General features: G+C 42.7%; 2 protein-coding genes across 5 annotated transcripts in view; one reads left to right on the forward strand and one right to left on the reverse strand.

The window, feature by feature from the left end:
* Positions 1-2,789: 2,789 nt before the first annotated feature.
* MAP1LC3A (microtubule associated protein 1 light chain 3 alpha) lies at positions 2,790-5,541 on the forward strand. Its single transcript, XM_074292458.1, has 4 exons — positions 2,790-3,034; positions 3,798-3,853; positions 3,937-4,043; positions 4,713-5,541. Exons 1-4 carry the CDS (start codon positions 2,995-2,997, stop codon positions 4,873-4,875), a joined length of 366 nt encoding a protein of 121 aa, XP_074148559.1. The 5' UTR covers positions 2,790-2,994; the 3' UTR covers positions 4,876-5,541.
* Positions 5,542-5,926: 385 nt separating this feature from the next.
* Positions 5,927-19,077, reverse strand: part of PIGU (phosphatidylinositol glycan anchor biosynthesis class U) — a 142,893-nt gene continuing 129,742 nt past the window's right edge. For all 4 annotated transcript variants that reach the window (XM_074292451.1, XM_074292448.1, XM_074292450.1 and 1 more), the window contains one exon: positions 5,927-6,640. In XM_074292451.1, the coding sequence (XP_074148552.1) occupies positions 6,527-6,640 (114 nt within the window). In that variant the 3' untranslated portion in view covers positions 5,927-6,526. The remainder of the gene's footprint in view (positions 6,641-19,077) is intronic.

Raw genomic sequence — 19,077 nt, forward strand, 5'->3', positions numbered from 1 at the left:
GCCCAGAAGACAGTGAGGGCTCATACAACTTAGCAGTCAGGATTCCTCCCTGCAGAAATGGCTCAATGAGTGGAGTAGGAGCTGTGTGAGGCTCACTGAAGGCCTTAGGGTTGAGCTAGCAACTTAAACAGCACTAAGGCTTAACTTAAGCCCAAAAGGATAGGTGAGACAGGGTAGAGGACCCTAAATTCCCTGGCAGGCTGAGGATTGGGTAAGGGGACTATTTTGTAGAGAAAGTTTAGGAGTTAATCCCTGTTTGCTAGAGAATTACTTTTTCTGGAATAGGCTATTTTTCCTGTCTCTGGTCACATGAAACAAGGTGTTGGTGGCATTTTCCTGTCTCTGGTCACATGAAACAAGGTGTTGGTGGCATAAGAGTGCAAACATCACCTTTGACTAGCACCTGGTGTGTGAGTGCCAACACCTAACTCCCTGTGCTTCAGATGTGGCCCATGTGGAGGAGCCAGGAAGGCTCATAGTACTAAACCTTGGCATTGTGATTGGCGAGAGCTTTGTAACAGCTTCTCAAAGGCACTTCTCCTCGTCTTCCACTGCCTCAATCCTTTGCCTCCCCCAGTGAGACAACTTGTGGCTCAGAAATAGTCCAAAGGTAAGAGAGATTACCTGTACAGACACCTAGACATCAGATACCAGCCTCCTTTCCATTCCCTGCTTGTTTCCACAGCCACTTTTTTTGAATTCCCTACAGGAAATAAGGCCCTGCTTCACATGAAGATATAGGCCAAGTTCTCTAGGTACCCAAGTCACACCCAGGGTTGCTGAAATGTCACAATACAGACTTGCTGGAGAAACAATCATTCCAGGATTTCCACTTACAAGACCAATCAGGCTTTCATGTGCCAATGAGAGATCCTCAGTTTAAATTGCTTTCAAGGTTGTTTTTCAATTTTATCCTAGTCTTATTTACAAACACTTCAATAGAAGCAGAATTCAGTTTCTTAGGTGTTATGTTCTCTAAAATGTAATGTTCTCTGAAGGTAACCTTCATTTCAGTTCAGTAATGACCACAAGAGTTAGCCAGAATAAGTCTGGTCTCCTTCACTTGGGGCTTGGCTACTTTTTCTGGAGGCCTATCTCTCTCCTTGGTTCTGAGAGCTTGGATCTCCCCAACTTAGTCCTGGCTGAGGCTCCTAGCTTACATGCCCCCACACTGAGTATACACTAATCATTATATCACTAGGAAACCATTATTTGTTGTAGGATTAAATCAATGCTAAACTAGATTTAACCATTGTCTCCTCAAATCCACTCAGTACCTTGTTTGAGTTCTGGCCCATAACATTTCCTTGTAGGATTAAATCAATCAGACTGAACTATGCTAAATTAGATAACTATTGTCTCTATCAATTCCATTGACTCAGTAACTGGTAAGAATCCTTTGTTTCAAGTTTGGAGTTCTGGCCCATAATACTTAGGCCCCAGCTTTGTGCAGAACACTGAGGCAATTAAGCAGAAGTCTGGACTGATAACCCTACCATAACCTCAAAAAGGAAGCAATTCTATAGAACCCTAGAATCTGAAAAGCTGCCGTTATAGAAGATTTCAAAGTCCTTAGAAGCAGGACCAAGAGTCCTGTGCCCCTTCTGCTACTAGTATGAATGTTTGATAATCGGATCTCCTTATACCATCTTGAAAGGAAGACCAAGAATGTTTTCTTTTACAAATCTAGTATTTAGTGAGGCAAGAAGGGTTTTTAAAAGAGCAGTCACCAGCAGAGCCGGGTGATGGGAAGTTAGTCTGTCTCATTCAACAGCTTCTCAGTTTTCCCTCCCTCTTTCAGACTTTTCCTCCTCACTCCTCGGTTCTTTGGGACACCGAACTGCTTTTAGCCTTTCCCCTGAAATCATCTGGCGTTTACACCAGCCCCAATGGTGAATTTTATACTTATAATTCCTATCACACATCAGCATCTCATTCATTCCCTCCTTCCGGTCAGAGGCGCTGCCAAGGGTAGAGCCAGGTTTTGTTTCAAAGTGGGGAGGGGCCTCAGCCCGAGAGGTTCAGGTGAGAGGAACCTTGTAGCCGGTGGAAAACCGCAAGAACACGTCAACACAAATTGGGGGAGACCTTACAGCTCGTCCAGTCCAACTCTGGTTTTACAGTGAGGAAACTGAGACCCAGAAAAGTCCTGACCTACCCTACGGGAGTGGGGAGGGAGATATACTGGAAAGGGCCCCAAGCCGTGGTTTCTAAACCGCCTTTGCCACTCGCATGTATCATGAGTGGCAGGAGCCTGCATCTGCTTCCTCCGCTGGACTGGCTGGGCCCAAGGGGCTCTGTCACTAGAGACACCTGAACAGCCTGGGCGAGTCCCTTTTTCTCGAAACCAGGGTTGTCTTTCGGAGGGCGCAAGGACTAGGGGCCGGGGGGTCTCTGGGCAAACTGGGGTCCGGAGGGCTTACTCAGTTTATGGAGTCCGGCCCGCACACGCCCGTCGTGGGACAGAGCCACGGGCGCCGCGAGGACAGCGGGCTCACCTCTGGCTTAGGACCTCGTCAATAATGCTGCCGGGCCGGGCCGCAGCTGAGAGACGGAGCTCTCGCGGGCCGGCGAACTGGAGCCCGGAGTTAGGAAGCGAAGGGGTGGGGCGCATGGCGTCACGGACTAGAGCGGCGAAGTGCCGCGGTCTGTTGTCATGGCAACGACCAGGAAGGCGGTGTCTCCCCGGGACCCCGCCTCTTCGGTTGTCCATTCCTGGCCCGCGCTGCCTTTGCGTCACGGGGTCAGTGGGCGGATGGGGTGGCTTTTTTGTCGGCCCAATGGCAGGGCAGGGCCAGTCTTCCCTTTAAAGAATGTTGTGAAGTGACGTCACCGAACCGAGTTACCAACTCCTCCGGCAGCAGCTGCTCGGCTTTGAGAACCCGAGCGAACGCGAAGGCGCGCGAGAGAGAACTCGGAGCGGCAGCGGCGACACCCGGATCCCTGACCCCGAACTTCCCGCCCCACTCCTGCCCGAGCCCGGACCCCAGCGCCATGCCCTTCGACCGGCCCTTCAAGCAGCGGCGAAGCTTCGGTGAGGCCGGGGCGGGGTACGGGTGGGGGGCTGGAAGGAAACGATCGCCTCTGCGGGGCGTCCTGGGATCTGCCGGGGCGGGAAGCCGAAGGCCGGCGTTGTCACGGGCACACGGGCCGATACCTAGGGGCTCTGGTACAGGAGGCAATCTCCGGGTCTCCCCAGCTCTATTGGGAGCTTCGGGGCTGAGCGGGAGCGGGAGGGGGAGGGCGGCCTCCCGGACTCGTCCTCCCCCCTCCGGGTTTGCCCTTTAAGGGGCGTGCGGGGAGGAGACAGTGGAGGCCCCTCCTCCGCAGCCCTGGCGTGTTTACTCCGAGTGTCCTAGGCGGGGGAGGGGGCTGGCTCTGAGCCCGGGGAGAGCCGGAGCGGCGGCGGCCGAGGGGCCCGGGTCCCCCGCTCCGGCCGTGGGAGACTGCTTTTCCTATCCGGGCAAGGCAAGCTCTGGACCCCTGCCTAGATCGTCTGAGTCTGTGCAAGGGGTTTGGGCGGGTGGGGAAAAGATCTCTGGGTAACCCGAGTCTCTCGGTTCGGGCGCTTATCCGGAGGGCGAGGTGGGGGGCGCGCGCTAGAAGGGTCCCGGGGCTGGGTCCGGGTCGCGGCGGCGAAGCCTGAGCAGCGGCCATGTGGGTGGGAGGTCGGATCCCCTCAGCCACCTTTGTGGCTCCCGGCCCCGGGAGCCCTGAGGCAGCTGCTGCAGGGAGGGAGGGAGGTTCCAGGGGCCCGAGCCCTCGCTTCGAGCCTCAACGCCGCCCCTTTTTTCCAGCTGACAGATGCAAGGAAGTGCAGCAGATCCGGAATCAGCATCCCAGCAAGATCCCGGTGAGTTCCGCGGTCCGGGCCCCTCCCAGTGCCCGTGGCTCCTGCTCTGCATCTGCCTCCTCTTACCCGTCCTCCTTCTCTAGGTGATCATCGAGCGGTACAAAGGGGAAAAACAACTGCCTGTCCTGGACAAGACCAAGTTCCTTGTCCCTGACCACGTCAACATGAGTGAACTAGTGAAGATCATCCGGTGAGTGAGCCAGAGGCCGCCCCCTCCCCTTGACCTGGGCAGCGCTGCCTGAGTCTGACCTCGTTAACAGGCAGTGGGAGGGGAAGGGGAGGAGAAGGAAGGGGAAAGGGGCTTTCGCGGCCTCTGCGTGGTCAGCTGCATTTGGCATCTAGAATACAGCATTGAGTTCTGGGGCCGGGTCTAGGGAGGGTCAGTGTCAAACTGTTACAAATCGACAGGAGAATATCTGGGACCGAAAAGGAGAATCCATGCTTTGTGAGATCATTTAGAGGAAGTGAGTTCACATTTAGCTTGGAAAAGTGAGGGGAAGACATGATCTCTAGAGTGGGAGGGGAAGTGAGGGAAGACAAAACCCAAGTATTTGAAGGCCTCTGAGAGTGGAAGATGATAAATAGGCCGGAGTGAGGCTGAGGAACCAGAGGGTTGGATCAGCAGAAAGTTCTTAAAACCCTGAACCATGCAGTAAGTGGGGGGGCTCCTTTGGGCTCTCAAGTGGGGCAGGGTGGATGGGGTGACATCTGTCACGGAGGCTCATACTTGGGAACGGTTGGACTAGTACTCAGACATTGCTTCCAACTCAACTCAACTCAATGTCAGAGCTGGGAGCGAGGGGGGGCTCTTGTCTTGTTACCCTTCCAATGGACTTCCCTTTCCCCCTCTCCTATGCAGCCGCAGACTCCAACTTAATCCCACTCAGGCCTTCTTCCTCCTGGTAAACCAGCACAGCATGGTGAGCGTCTCCACAACTATCTCAGAGATCTACGAGCAGGAGAAGGATGAAGATGGCTTCCTCTACATGGTTTATGCCTCCCAGGAGACCTTCGGCTACTGAGCAAAAAAGGGTCAGGGAATATCCTGGCCCTGGGAAGACAGCAGCAGCTGGGGAGGGGGACAGCTCAGCTTCCTACTAGAACTATAAAGCTGCCTCTAACTACCCCTTCTCTGGAGACCTTTCCCAGGACCCAAAGCTGGAGTGGTTGGCTTAGATCAATGCCAAAATAAGGACTTTGCCCACCCGGGGCTGCAACGGAGCAGAGGACATCCTATGTCAAGAAATTTTCATCTATCCCAACTCTGTACACATATCAACTCTTCGGTGCTACCCCCAGACCCTAGAGCCATGGGGGCCACTCAGTCTGTGTCTGTAGATGGGGGATGAGAATAGAAATATATGGCTTGCCCTTCTGGTTTTAAAGGTGGCACCTGCTGAAAGTGTGGGGAGGGGGAGAGAGGGTGGGCACCTGTAGCCTTGGCCCTACCTTGGCTCTGGTCTGGTTTTTTGTTTGTTTGGTTTTTTTTTAGGCACCTTTATTCCATCTTTATTGCATGCAGTTTGGACCCTTCTCACACTGGCAGCCACTCTGTGGACTGAGCTTTCCCCCTGCAACCTTAACCCTGACTGCTGTTTTCTTCCACATTATGTACCTGTGTCCTGGAGCACCAGCCTATTTGAGCTAATACTCTGTATAAATAAAGAGAAATTTCAAGTCCTACCTAACCTGGGCCAGTGGTACCTTTGCCTCCACTACAGTTACAAAACTCCCGTCTACAGCCAGGTCCTCATGGACCCTAAAATGGGTCAGAGTAACTGACCCAGCTCTCATCCTGGCCTGAGGTCAGTCACTCACCTGGCCTCTGTATATCTCCAAGATCCCTCAGCTCTGATGGGTTTCTGGTCCCATAAGATCAGCTAGAAGACACAAATGATGTGAGAAGCCCCAGAGGAATCTTTCCTTCACACTTTGGTATAACAGCCCAGGACAGGCTGTGGATCTCCCAAGTAATGGTGTCACAAGGGCATCCATCGTGAATACCCATCACCCTAGTCTCTGCTCCTCAGCTTAACTTCTCCCACCTCTTTCATTTTCAAACAACCAGTATTCACTACGAAAAAGACATTTATTTAGCATCAACAACACACCAAGGCTCTGCCTGACTTTTAGATTCAAAGGGAAAAGGACTGTCCAGGCTTAGGGGCAAGGGAAGAGTATTTAGGGATAGATTTTGGCCTGGGAGAATAAAGGGCAGGGGAAGGGGATATTGGAATACTTTGGCCTGGGAGAATAGAGGCCCTGGGTAACTTGTACCTTGCTGAAGTGGACAAGAAGATACTCTATAAAGCAAGGGAGACAAAACCGGTTTTTAGGATTTGGAGGGATGATGGGGGAAGGACCTGCTGGAACCATGATTTCCAGGGAGTGGCCCAAGGCAGACTCAACCATTTCTCAGTCATTCTTCATGGTGAAGGCTTCACTTCCCAAAAGGGTCCTCATTGGCAGCTTTCCTCTTGTTCTGAGTTCTGAGGATCCAGGTCTGTATCATTGAAGGCATCACAAGTTCCTCATGACCTCTAAAGCGAGCCCTCCCCAAAGTAGGGCCAAGATGAAGGGAGAGGGGAGGGGCACAGCAGTCCAGCCTCACCCCCAGTTCTCCCCACTTGGTCTCAGAGGAGTCCATCTCCAGCAAGGCCAGCTGGCCCCACCCTACTTGAGCACCAGCATGGCTTCCGTTCCATCCTGGCGCTTCAGGTGGAGGCCATGAGTGAGGTAGTACTCCCGCCGCAGGAAAGCGTAGAAATAATCTGAGATGAACAGGATCTGAGGAAGTAGAAATGTAATGAGGGGGGATTCCCATGTTTCCCAAACCCCACCAATAATACCGACCTCTTACCCTCAGGGCTTCTACTCTAATGGAGGCCTAAAATGTCCCCCAAATCACAGCCTCTTAAGCCAGAGTAACAGATTTAATAAGTGACTTAATTTACACAAGGTTTGGAAAGAAGGAAATTACTCATTTCTACATTGTTTTAAGGTTTGCAAAAAGTCTTGTCCACTACTGACATTAGTTCTATTTTAAGGATGAAGTAGCTACCCCAAGCTCCCACCATCTAACTGTTCAAGTTAACTGGCTTCAAGCCAAATTCCAGATCTAAGGACGAGATGGCTGCCCCTTAGCCAAACAGCTAGAGGATGTTCTTCTGGGGCATTTTCCCAATAAGTAGTAAAGCCATGACTAGATGCAGATATCCTGACTCTCCCCCCCCCCCCACTAATGCTCTTTTCACTGCAATGTTTGGCTGTGACTCAAATCCATTACTATCTACACCCCACCAAGAACACCTGGCTGCCCAGTCTTTTTTTTTTTTTTTTTTTTCCCCATCGCTGGATTATTTCTCAGCCTGAGACTGCTCAGATCTCCTCTAGCTAGATCATCTCACTGGAACAGAGAAGAGCTGTAAGCCCCATAAAAACATGTAAGTGGTAGAGGAAAATGGATATTACTCTAGAGCTGGCGGGACTCGAATCAGAGACTCTAGGATAAAGTGTGTTCCCAAGCACAGATGCAGTTTCTATGTGGGGCACAGGAAGGGCAGAATGAGCCAGGGGAATTGGGAGAAGGCCCCTGGGGGAGTTATTTCTGCCCCTGAAAACCCATGACTTCCAGTTTGCCCCACACTCTTCACCAGCCAGCCTTGGCCTCTCTGTCCTAAAGAGGTCAGGAGGAAGCTGATTCTTTAGTTTCTGAGAAAGCAGATCTGCTCCAGCTGTGACCTGACACCAGTACCTGGCAGCTTCCTAACAGAGAAAGGAGGATGAGATGGGAAATAAAGGGGTAAGAGATCTTCCTGCTAGGCAGCTGCACTAGAAGAGGGGCTAAGGCTGGACAAAGCATGAGGATGAAAAGTATGGCCAGTCCAAGGACTCTACTCCAGATGGAGAGGACAGCCCCTCCCTCCAGAGGAAGCTTCATCCTGGCCTGGAGAGTATGCTTCCTTGGGAGACATCTCTGACTTAATCTAGGGGATTAAGGGGAAAAAAGCAAAGTTCTGCACCCAGAATCATGCTGGCACTGGTGGAAATAAAGAGAGATGTATAAGACACAGTCCTTATTCTCATGATAGTCTTAAAGAGAAGCTATCCATACAGTGGTCCTCTCCAACAATGGGGGAAGAAGAGAGAGAGAATAACTCCTGGTTGAATCTAAGCAAACTAAAGCTTTGTTTGTCACCACACATAGCTACATTCTAGCTACAAACATAAATAAAATATGCATTATTTGTTATATAAGCTGATTAAAATTTTAAAATTTTTTTTATTTAACAGCATAAACTTGAGAGCAGAACTGATAACTGATAACTCACAAAATTCATTAGACCTCATGTCTCCATTGCTGACTATTCCAAAAAAATAATAAAAAAAAATAGCAAAATATTTAAAGCTTCTCTGTTTGTAATAACAACAAAAAAGGAGCCAAATAACCAGCAAACAGCTGAATTCATTATGGGATATTAATGTAATAGATTTTGAGTCAAAAGATTTGAACAAGTTTTCGAGAAAAAAAAGCAGGTTTATCAATGATCATGAAAAGTTTCTTCATGTAGGTAAAGGAAATGCAAACTTGTGATATAATTTCACACTCATCAGCAATTGATAAAAGGCAAAAATATGAAATGAAGTGAATTACAAGTATTATTGAAGGGGCTTTGGGAAGACACATACTATAAGACACTATCTATAGAGCTGTATTAAAAATTAATTTGGAAAACAACAAAAGTTAACTCATATAAGAAAAATAATTGAGGAAGAACTTTTTGTATTAACAAAAGGCTGGAAACAAAGCAAGTGCCAATTATTTGGGGAATAGCTTAATTTAATGAGGACATTAAAGTAATGGAATATTATTTACTATAAGAAATTATGAATATGAGAAATTCAGTTATATGAGATTTACATGGACTAATGGAAGACAAAGAAATCAGATCCAGGAAAAATGATATACTCAAGACTACAATAATGTCAATGCAAACAATACTAAAAGACAGGAACTGAGACTTTGAGAGACATGAAATGACAGATATGGGTAACAGATAACGAATACTGGAAAATTTCTTTTGGTAAAAATATAGTGGTTAAAGGCAGTTACTACATCAAATCATTTTACTTAAATGTATTTTAGAAATTGTACTGTGTGAGTGAGTATTTTAATGTAAGGCGGCACTCTAGGCAAAGAATAGGTAGGAATGGAGGAGTAAAAAACAAAATGCGTATTTAAAATATTCAATATAATGTAACAGAATATCATGGTGTCAAAAATGGAAGGAAATATGAAAAGAGCTATAAGATGGCAAAGTAAAATTAGGAGAACCAGAGTTGCATGCATACTAACTCCACTGTATTTTGGAAATGATGGAAAACAAGGCCATAGCTTACAGAATTTCTAAAGGTACAACAGAGGGTATAGGGTATTTGTCTGTTATTCATGAATTTTCCTGTTTCTGCCTTAATAGGTTAGGGATTTGGGTAAGATTTTGTATAAAATTTTGTCCCTTATTTTATTTGTTTTGTTGTTGACATTTACTAAAGTCATAATTTAAAACTGAATTGAATCATATTTTTCTCATAAAAATTAAATTAAGTTTATTTTTATTTATATATAGTCCTCAATTAGTTTTTATCCCTGATAGGTCAATGACTCTTAACAGAAAAAAATGACATCCTTCCCACTCCAACATAAAAAAGTGATTACTTTTCTGAGAACTATTCCATGCAGAAGAAGGGGAAGCTGTTCCTGTTTCACATGTGGATTTACAAATGATATCAGAAACCTTGTGCTATTAGGAGTGCAGCCCCAGCCACAGGACTGACAAAGAGCTGGCTTCCTCCAGCTAAAAAAGAGTTCTGGCCTGACTTTACAGCCTGTAAAGCACTGCTGTTCTGAGCTACTCCTATCTCTGGCTGCTATACCCATCATGGAGGCCTCCTACTTCCCGGATCTACCCCTTGACAGATTCTGAAACAAAGCTTCTCCACTGCTATACAGTGATAATTATCAAATAATTAGTACCACGTGCAGAAAGATGCTTAATAAATGCTTCTGAAAATCGCCTGAATCATGTGTGCACGTGGCACTCTACCTAATAAACAAAGAATTCTTCCTACAAAAGAATGTAATCATTCCAGCTGCACTCTAATTTTTAAAAATCTTTAATTCACGTAGTTTGTCCATTTTCATCTCGTATGATGACTCAGATACCAAACAGATCAGAGATGAAATCCAAGTTGGAGTCAACACCATTTTAATGGCAATTGGAGATCAATTTTTTTAAAGCATCTGAAAGATGACTCCCCCAAAACTGGAAAAGATCAGAATCTTACCAATAAAGAAAACAAATAAAAAGATGCTAGCATTTACTGCCCTTATTCTTACTTTTTCCTTGTTTTAAAGTCTTTATAAATCAATACAAACATTAGAAGAAAGCAGAGGCTTTTGGAATCAATTTTCTGCAGACAAATACAGATTTACTAAGAGAGACAGAGAATACATGACTTTTTTCTTAATTTACTGTTTGACTCAGTACAACCAAATGTAGCTTAAAAGAATTTCTTTCAACAGGGTGTCTTCTATACTATAGAATTCTAAAATCATGCAAGGCAGATACAATTACAGAAAGACTGTTCAAAAATCTACTGAGTATCAACGAAAAGTAAAACAGCAAACAAGGAGATGTATAAGCTCAGTGTTTCAAAACTGTCACAGATGTGCTATCTTGAATAATGACCAAAAAAATAAAAGATTAGATTTTTGCCAATGCTGATATTCACAGTTTAAAACTGTGCTAATTTGACACAATGTATTTATTACACAGAATCTTGGAACATGAAAGCCTTCTCAGTGATTACCCAAAAGAGAATGGCCTAGCTACCGACATAGGAAAACAAAATGTGTGGAAGGCACATACTATCTAGATTATGACATTCAGTTGCACAAGTAACACACATTGAGAGCATCAATATACTGGATAGGCACTGGACAATGATCTGAGTCCAGAAGAAAGAGTCTGGGCTGAATCTTATTTAGAGAACTATGACCTGCAGTTAATGATTCAAAGCAATTGGCTGCTGAAAAAAAAATCCCATTTAAAAAAATACCAATATTGTTCTAATGATACTATATAGCTGCCAATTTGAAACCACTATAATTTCAGAAAAATCACAACTGTAGGGGAATCAAAGGGTAATGGAAATGATGTGGATTGTGATCCCAATAAGAAATTAATTCTTTCAGACTGAATTATTCCTTTCTGATTCCCAGCCCCTCCTAGCTGATACGTTATCAATTCAAAAAGCTAGGACCTTTGATTCACAAATCCTGTCAAAAACACCCTTTTGAATTCTAATAGGAGACCCAGGCTCTCACAACCCCCACCCAGATCTGAGCAAACTTGGGACTCCACCCACTAAATCTCTCACTATAAATGAACCAAGCTGGAGTCCTCTCTTTGCAGAGGTTCCAAACAAGGCAGCTTTATGGCTGGCATGCCAAAGGATCTCTGCCCACTGGACACTGGTTCCAGTGCCCTCTTTGATTTACTTAATATCTTTTATCAACTAGACTTTAACCTTACTTCCAAACCGCAAAATAAACCTTTTTTTTTAAACCAATCTAGGCTTTCGGGTCTGTAAATTCCTTTACAGGGGGCTCTGCATCACCACTAGACCTCATTTAACTCTGTAAACTTGCGCCGAATCCAAAAGGGTTGCAGGGGAGCTGTATTTGACTCCCTGTACCCTGAACTTGCCACTAGACCTCAATTAAACCCTAATTTCACTTAGGTACCCAAATTCTCGACCTCATCAGAAATGCACAAGCTAAATGTAAGGTAGCAATCTACTGTCAAAGAAGGCTTGTACACAAGAATCAGAAGACATCATGAAGGACATGTCTGGTGAGGAAATAAGCTGGACCAGTCATATAGTGGAAAGGAAGAATGAAAATTAGATAGCCAAGTGCTGCACTCCTATCCATAAATATTAAGAGAATCAGAGTAAGGAATACAGTGCAATGGGTGGCCATCCTAAAGATGATTCAGGGAAAAACATGAGGGAGAATATCATTAGATAACATATTAATGAGATCATGGATCCTTCATTCTACAATAATTCTCAGGACCCTGGAAACTTGTCAGCAATAAAAGTCACTCTTGCCTTTTATTTTTGCTACAGTGAGAGATGGTTTATTTGTAAATAATTGATGTAAAAATCAAAAACAAAAAATTTTAACTTTTTAAAAGAATAAATGACAGGGCCCTAAAAAACTCTTCCTTAGGAGCATGACCAATTATACATCTTGATACACATTTAGAATCTCTTTTCCCTTCCAAGATGGATAGAAAAGTTTTATTTATTTATTCATTTATTGCGTGCCCAGTCCTTAGCACAGTGCCTGATACAAGTTAAATGCTTAATAAAGCATTCCTAAAATCACTAGCAGTTAAGCCTTTAAAAAGCAGAAAGTGTGGTACATCAGTTAGAACTGATATTCTGAGTCTTAGAAGCCCTACAGCAGCAAAATTTGGCCTTAGTAACTGCTAAGTAAGTATCAGTGATTTTAATAGAAAACAGCAGCTGTATGTGAGGGAAATATTTTGAAAATGTATTCCATATTGTGGATACTGTCAGATTTGATTGATGTGATAGTTGGTTTTACTAAACTGATGCTTTCTCTTTCTTGTTTTATTGTTTTACAAAAATGCTCACTAGGGAAAGAAAGAATTTCATAAATGAAGGTGATATAAGAACAAAGAGAGAAAAGGAAGGAAGGAAAGAAGAGAGGGAGAGAGGTTGGCAGGGAGGAAGGAAAGAAGGAAGGAAGGGAGGATAGGAGGGGGAAAAGGGAGAATGGGAGAGAAGGAGAAAGGAAGGAAGGGAGAAGAAATAACTATTCAACAACAGAATGAGGGGCATTGCAAGAATGAAGAGACTGTGTTATGGGCCAGAACTCTGAACTTGAAACAAAAGATTCTTATAAGGTACTAAGTCAGTGGAATTGATAGAGACAATAGTTATCTAATTTAACATAGTCCACTATGATTGATTTAATCCTACAAGGAGGTGTTATAGGCCAGAATTTGAAACAAGGTACTAAGTGGAATTGAGACAATGGTTAAATCTAGTTTAGCATTGATTTAATCCTACAACAAATAATGGAAATGCTGAGGGAATTATTTTATTGAGGAAAGGGTAAAACTACATGATCTCTCAGGCATCTTCCAGTTTTAGGATTTTATCATTGTCTGATTTAATATGTATTACTATATTAAACCAATTTCTTCCATTGGTCTAAATGAAACCATCAAATTTGGGAAGATGTTAAAGTTTTTGTAAATAGAAATCCATAATTCCTCATATTCCCATATAGAAATTTAACTTCTAAAGTTATATAAAATATAAGGAAGAATCAGATGTCCATCTATGTATGGCTTTGAACATGGTATCAATTGGTAGAATGAAAATGTTTTGTTTTTCTAAAAAGATTTTAAAGGCAGAGGCTCCCAAAGAAAGTCAGCTAAAAGCAAAACATAGGATAAGCAGAAGGCTGTCCAGGATTTCTTGCTATTCAATGTTACAAAGATGTACACATTATTAAGCACATCAGTGTATCTGCTAAGCTGAAGAGCTTTGAGGATAAGCAAAAATATGCAGCATCATAGCATAATGGAAAGAACAAGGTGTATACAGAGTTAAGAGAATTGGGTTCTAGTTTTTGCTGTAACAGTGACTAGCTAAATCACTTTTGACAAATCACTCTTTGAGCCTTTCAGATTGTTTCATCTGTAAAATATATGTAACATCCCAGATCCCAAGAATCTCTGCCATAGAAATTTAATGATTTTTGAGAATGCTAACTCACAGGTATTATCCATAATTCCCCAACTTTCTGATGCATTTTTTTCTGGGGAATGCTGAGAAGCCACAAGACCAAGATTCAAAAAAGTCACTTAGAAAGTCAAAGAAGACTCAAAGCAAAGAAAGCAAACAGCAGAATGTGTACAAAGTCAGGAAGAGGTGCACACAGGTAGGCAGGAGTAGGCTGCAGTAAAAAGAATAGTTGGTAACCACTAAATTTAGTCCCTAAATACCATCTAGAAAGAAACTCTAAGTCCATCTTATACCATTTAAAACTTATTTACATTTCAATCCTATCTGAAATTGCTTTTAAGGTTATTAAACTATTACAATGATTTGCATTCCAAATTTATAAGTATTCAGCCTGGGATTAAGAGAAAGGAATTTAATTTAAAAGGAAGAGATGATTTTAAGCCTGGGAGTAGGGAAGGAATCAATAAAAGAGATAATTTCAATAATTCCAATTTCTGAAAAATCCACATTTGCTAGACTGCTTTGAACCTGGAAGAAAATTTAATATGGAAACAAAGTAGTAGCAATTTAGAGCTAAAGTTGGTTGTTCAGTTAACCACAATGTACCCAGCAAATAGCAAATACTACACATGGTTACATAGGACTAATAACAGTTACACTGCCTACCTCACAGAGCTATTGGTAAAGTTAAATAATATATGTGTAAAAAAAAGTGCTACATGAGTTTGAGATGATATAAATGTACTTATATTACTCAGTCATCCTTCTTGTTCTCCTACCTATCAGATCATACTTCTCAGTCTCCTATTCTAGATTCTCATCCTTATATTGTCCTTTAATAGTAGGTGCCCCATTCTCTTCTTCCTCTATATTACTCAGGGATTCCAACAGCTCACATGAATTGAATTATTATCTCTATGTTGATTGTCCTCACATCTACCTATCTGATCCTAAACTCTCTGCTGACCTCCAGTCTTATATTTCCAATTACTTTTCAGACATTGCCCGATAGACAAACAAAATTCAACATGTCCAAAACTTACCTCATTATTTCTGCTCCCAAACACTTCCTTCTTCAAGCTTCCACACTTCCCTGTCACTCCTGAGGATACCACTATCCTCCTAATCCCCCGTCTCACAACTGAAATGTCCTCCTCAGCTCTTCACTCTCTTACCTCCCTACATCCAATCTGTTGTTGAGGCCCATAAATGTCGCTTTTACATCATCTCTCAAATATGTCCCCTTCTCTCCTCTGACATAGGCTTCAGTCCTTCACCTCTGGATTGTTGCAGGTGGGCCCAACTGGCTTAAGTCTCTTCTTACTCTACTCCCATCATCAAATCCCCACAGCACAAATTTTATCATGTCACTTTCCTCTTCTTATTAAACTACATCTCCTATCACCTCTAGGATAACATACAAAATCCTATTGTTTGGTGTTCGGAGGCCTAAATAATCTAGCTTCTCCCCACCTCATCCTCCAACATATACATTTCCCAGCCTTCTCACAGCTCACTTCCAACCACATACTTTTCAATCAACTGCCTCAGCCCTTCTTGTTTTCCATGAGAAACACTCCATCTTTTAAAGTTTCAGGCATTTCTTCCAACTGTGCTTTTCTTCATCTTCACCTATGGTTTTCCTGTGTTCCTTCAAATCTTACAGGAAGCCTTTCCCAACCCTTCTTAATTATAATATTTTCCTTCTATGAATTGTTTCCTATTTATCCTACTTCTTTGCTTTTTGTCTCCCCCATTAGAGTGTGAGCTCCTGGAGGACAGAGACTATCTTTTGCCTTTTTTTAGCCCTAGACTTAATATAGGGTCAATCACATAAATGTTGCTGAATATATGCTTACTGACTGACACTATCATTAGGATGAGGATACAGATGATGAAATATTATTATATTACACAGTAGAAATGAAGAAGGCAAGGATCCAGGAGAAGAAATATATAACACTGTCTAAACTAAGAAATCTAATTCTTTTCACTAGAACTTCAAATCCTAATCCCTGTCACATTCAGGGCAAAACTTCTATACGGTAACCAAAGAACAGGTGAATATCATTAAGTGGAGAAAAAAATAAACCCTTTTGAAGAATATACAGAAAAAGTCCTTTTTTTTTTTTTTTTTTTGCCAATAAGCACAAGGAATGCAGATTTTGGATACAGCCATTGCCTCTTTTCAGAAGGAGCAACCCCTTTTCCCTTGCCCATCTCAAGAATCATGAAAGTGATGGGGCGCAGGTATCATTCCCCTTTAGAGTATTATCTGGAGACTATCTGCTGTTAGCCTCTTTGGGGTTGGATACCCATTCTTTCTCTGTATAGAAGGTGTCAATCGTTCTCTTCAATTTCTTACTCATTGTTAAAACTCCGTAGGGTCAGCCCTTTGGGTAGGAAATTTACCAGCTTCCTCCCAGATAGGATGGATAATGTTGTTAAAAAAAAAAATTACCCTTGCATATGTACTGTCAAAAAAAATTATAATTATAAAATTAATAAATTATTTTAAAAAAAGAATCATGAAAGTATATCCATGCATATGTACAGTCAATAAAAAGTTATAATAATAAAGAAAAAGAATTATGAAAGTGATTTCTGATAACTTGAGGTGAGTTTAGAATACCTAAGAATCATACCCTAAACTTGTATACACATTCATCATGACTAATCTTAATGCCCTTCTTTACAGGGGATACACATACATGTCTGAGGGCTCCTTAAAACTGGTCCTGTTGGGGATGAGAGAATCTGAAGGTTTAATAATTGTGATAAGAATGAGCTAAATATCTAACTCTATTCTTAACTGAGATTTGTAGAACACAAAAACTCCTCCCAAGGAGGACAGGCAAGAGACTGCAAGCAATGGCATTCAGAGTGGATGCAACCAGGAGCTGTTTTGGATTTGGAACAGAGATCCAGATTACCAAATTAGCAATTACTATCAATATAACTCCCCATAGCACTTACTTGTATATGACCTTGTGGCATCTCTCCCACTGGTGTCTAAAGTTGCTATTTACACATTTTTTGTTAATATTTAGATTCCAAGTGGTTATGTATTGTGTTTCTAATTAGACTAAAGATAGGGATAATGTGGATTTTGTTTTTATAAATTACTCATATCCCCTAGCACTGAATCATCCTGCATACAGCAAAATAGTCACTACACTTGATATGGTTTGAGCCAATATGCTACACAATTACTGATAAGAACAAAGGTAAAGTTCACTATTCTATTCTGAGGAATTCTTAAAGAATTCTTTTGAATTGATGCCACAAGTTAGAAAGGAGACAACCCCTTGGTAGGGGAAGGGAGACCTGAAATTTGAAGGTATCACTAACTAAACGGTTTGGGTCATTTCCCTACATCTTAACGAGATGAGTTCCCTTTCTGATATCCTCCCATCATATCATTTTCTCCCTACTTCAATCAAATATGCACAACTATATATTTATTGGCCAAATTCAATTTCTTGGGTAATTCCTGTGTTTAGAATGTAAGACCCTTAGCCAATGAGGATGAGGGTCAGTGGTCCCAAAAAGTGCCTCCTCCCTCCAATGGGTAGGATGCCAGGTTCTTGGAGAATGTACAATAAACTTTTGTTTTGCTCCTATAGATGTTTCCAGCTTCCCCCCCCCCTTTTTATTTATTTATTTGTTTGTTTATTTTATTCTATATTTATAATTTTTTTTGACAGTACATATGCATGGGTAATTTTTTACATTATCCCTTGTACTTCTGTTCTGATTTTTCCCTTCCCTTACTCTATCCCCTCCCTTAGATGGCAGGCAGGCTTATACATGTTAAATATATTATGGTATATCCTAGATACAATATATATGTACAGAGCTGAATTTTTTGTTGCACAGGAAGAATTGGATTCAGAAGGTAAAAATAATCTGGGAAGAAAAACAAAAATGCAAATAGTTTACACTCATCTCTCAGTGTTACTTCTTTGGGTGTCAGCTTTTTTTTTTTTTAATTGGTGACCTCTCGCCATTTCTGACCCATACAGTTTTGGGGACTCACATGACTTGGTGAGTAGGTGAACTCTTGGGTATTAGCAGGGTGGCACCCTGCCCTGATTTAGGCAGCCCGACAGCGTCCAGGGACTTCTCTTTGCCCCCCAAGGTAAAGTGGGCCCGAAGTGTAGAAACTCAAGGCAAAGCAAAGGGAGAAACTCCATGGTAAAAATTCTAAGCAGCTTGGTGTGAGAACAGATTAGTCAAGCAATTTTCTGAGCAGCAACCCAGAGGTAAGCCCCCTGTGAGCCCCTTGAGTCGAGTTACAGACTCCGGAGGGGTGCTCTTGATGAGGTCTAGAATTAGGGTACCTAAATGAAATTAGGATTTAATTGAGGTCTAGTGGCAGGTTCGGGGTACAGGGAGTCAAACAGAGCTCCCCTGCAACCCCTTTGGATTCAGGGCAAGGATACAGAGTTAAATGAGGTCTAGTAGTGGCACACAGTCCCCTGTAAAAGAATTTATAGACCTGAAAACCTAGATTGATAAAAGAGGTTTATTTTGGGGTTTGGAAGTAAGGTTAAAGTCTAGTTAGTAAAAGGTAAAGGTAGAGATAATAGGGCACAGGAAACAGTGTTCCAGTGGACAAAGATCCTTGGCGTGCCAGGCGTAAGGCTGCCATGTTTGGGACCTCTGCAAAGAGAGGACTCCAGCTTGCTTCTTTTATAGTGAGAGATTTAGCTAAAGGGGCCTGTGGGTGGAGTCCCAAGTTGGCCCAGATCTGGGGGTTGTGAGAGCCCAGAAATCTCCTATTGAAATTCAAAGGGATGCTTTTGACAAGGATTTGTGAATCAAAGGTCCTAGCTTTTTGAATTGATAATGCATCAGATAGGAGGTATTGGGAATCAGCTAAGAATAAATCCATCTGAAAGGACTAGTTTCTTAAAGAGACCACAACCTGAATTACTCTGGACAGGATAGGACAGGCCTTTTGGGTTGACTGAGGTCAATTGGCGACAATTGATGTGGTTGGGTGTTTTGGAATTTAGATTCCTTCCAAATTCAATGGGTATGGCCCAGTCCCGGCCAGCCCTCATAGAGAGAAATAAGAAAAAAAAAAAAAAAAAAAAGATCATAAAAGATTGGTAGATAGTCCCTTGGGAAATAAATTAATGGGAATAAACTGACAAAATATAAGGAAAAAGCAAGAAAAAGATGATAAGCTATTATTTTGTCTGGGGTGACAAAGATATTGGTGGAAGCACCATTTGGCCTAAGTATGGCTTCCTTGAAGACTGGGTATACCAAAAACTAAATTTGTATGTTAATAGTAAAGAATCTGTTAATTCAGAGAAGGTATATGCTGGATTATAGCTTTCCAGGGCTCCAATAATATTGAGTAA

This window comes from Sminthopsis crassicaudata, chromosome 2, assembly GCF_048593235.1.
Source record: "Sminthopsis crassicaudata isolate SCR6 chromosome 2, ASM4859323v1, whole genome shotgun sequence".
NCBI lineage: Eukaryota > Metazoa > Chordata > Mammalia > Dasyuromorphia > Dasyuridae > Sminthopsis > Sminthopsis crassicaudata.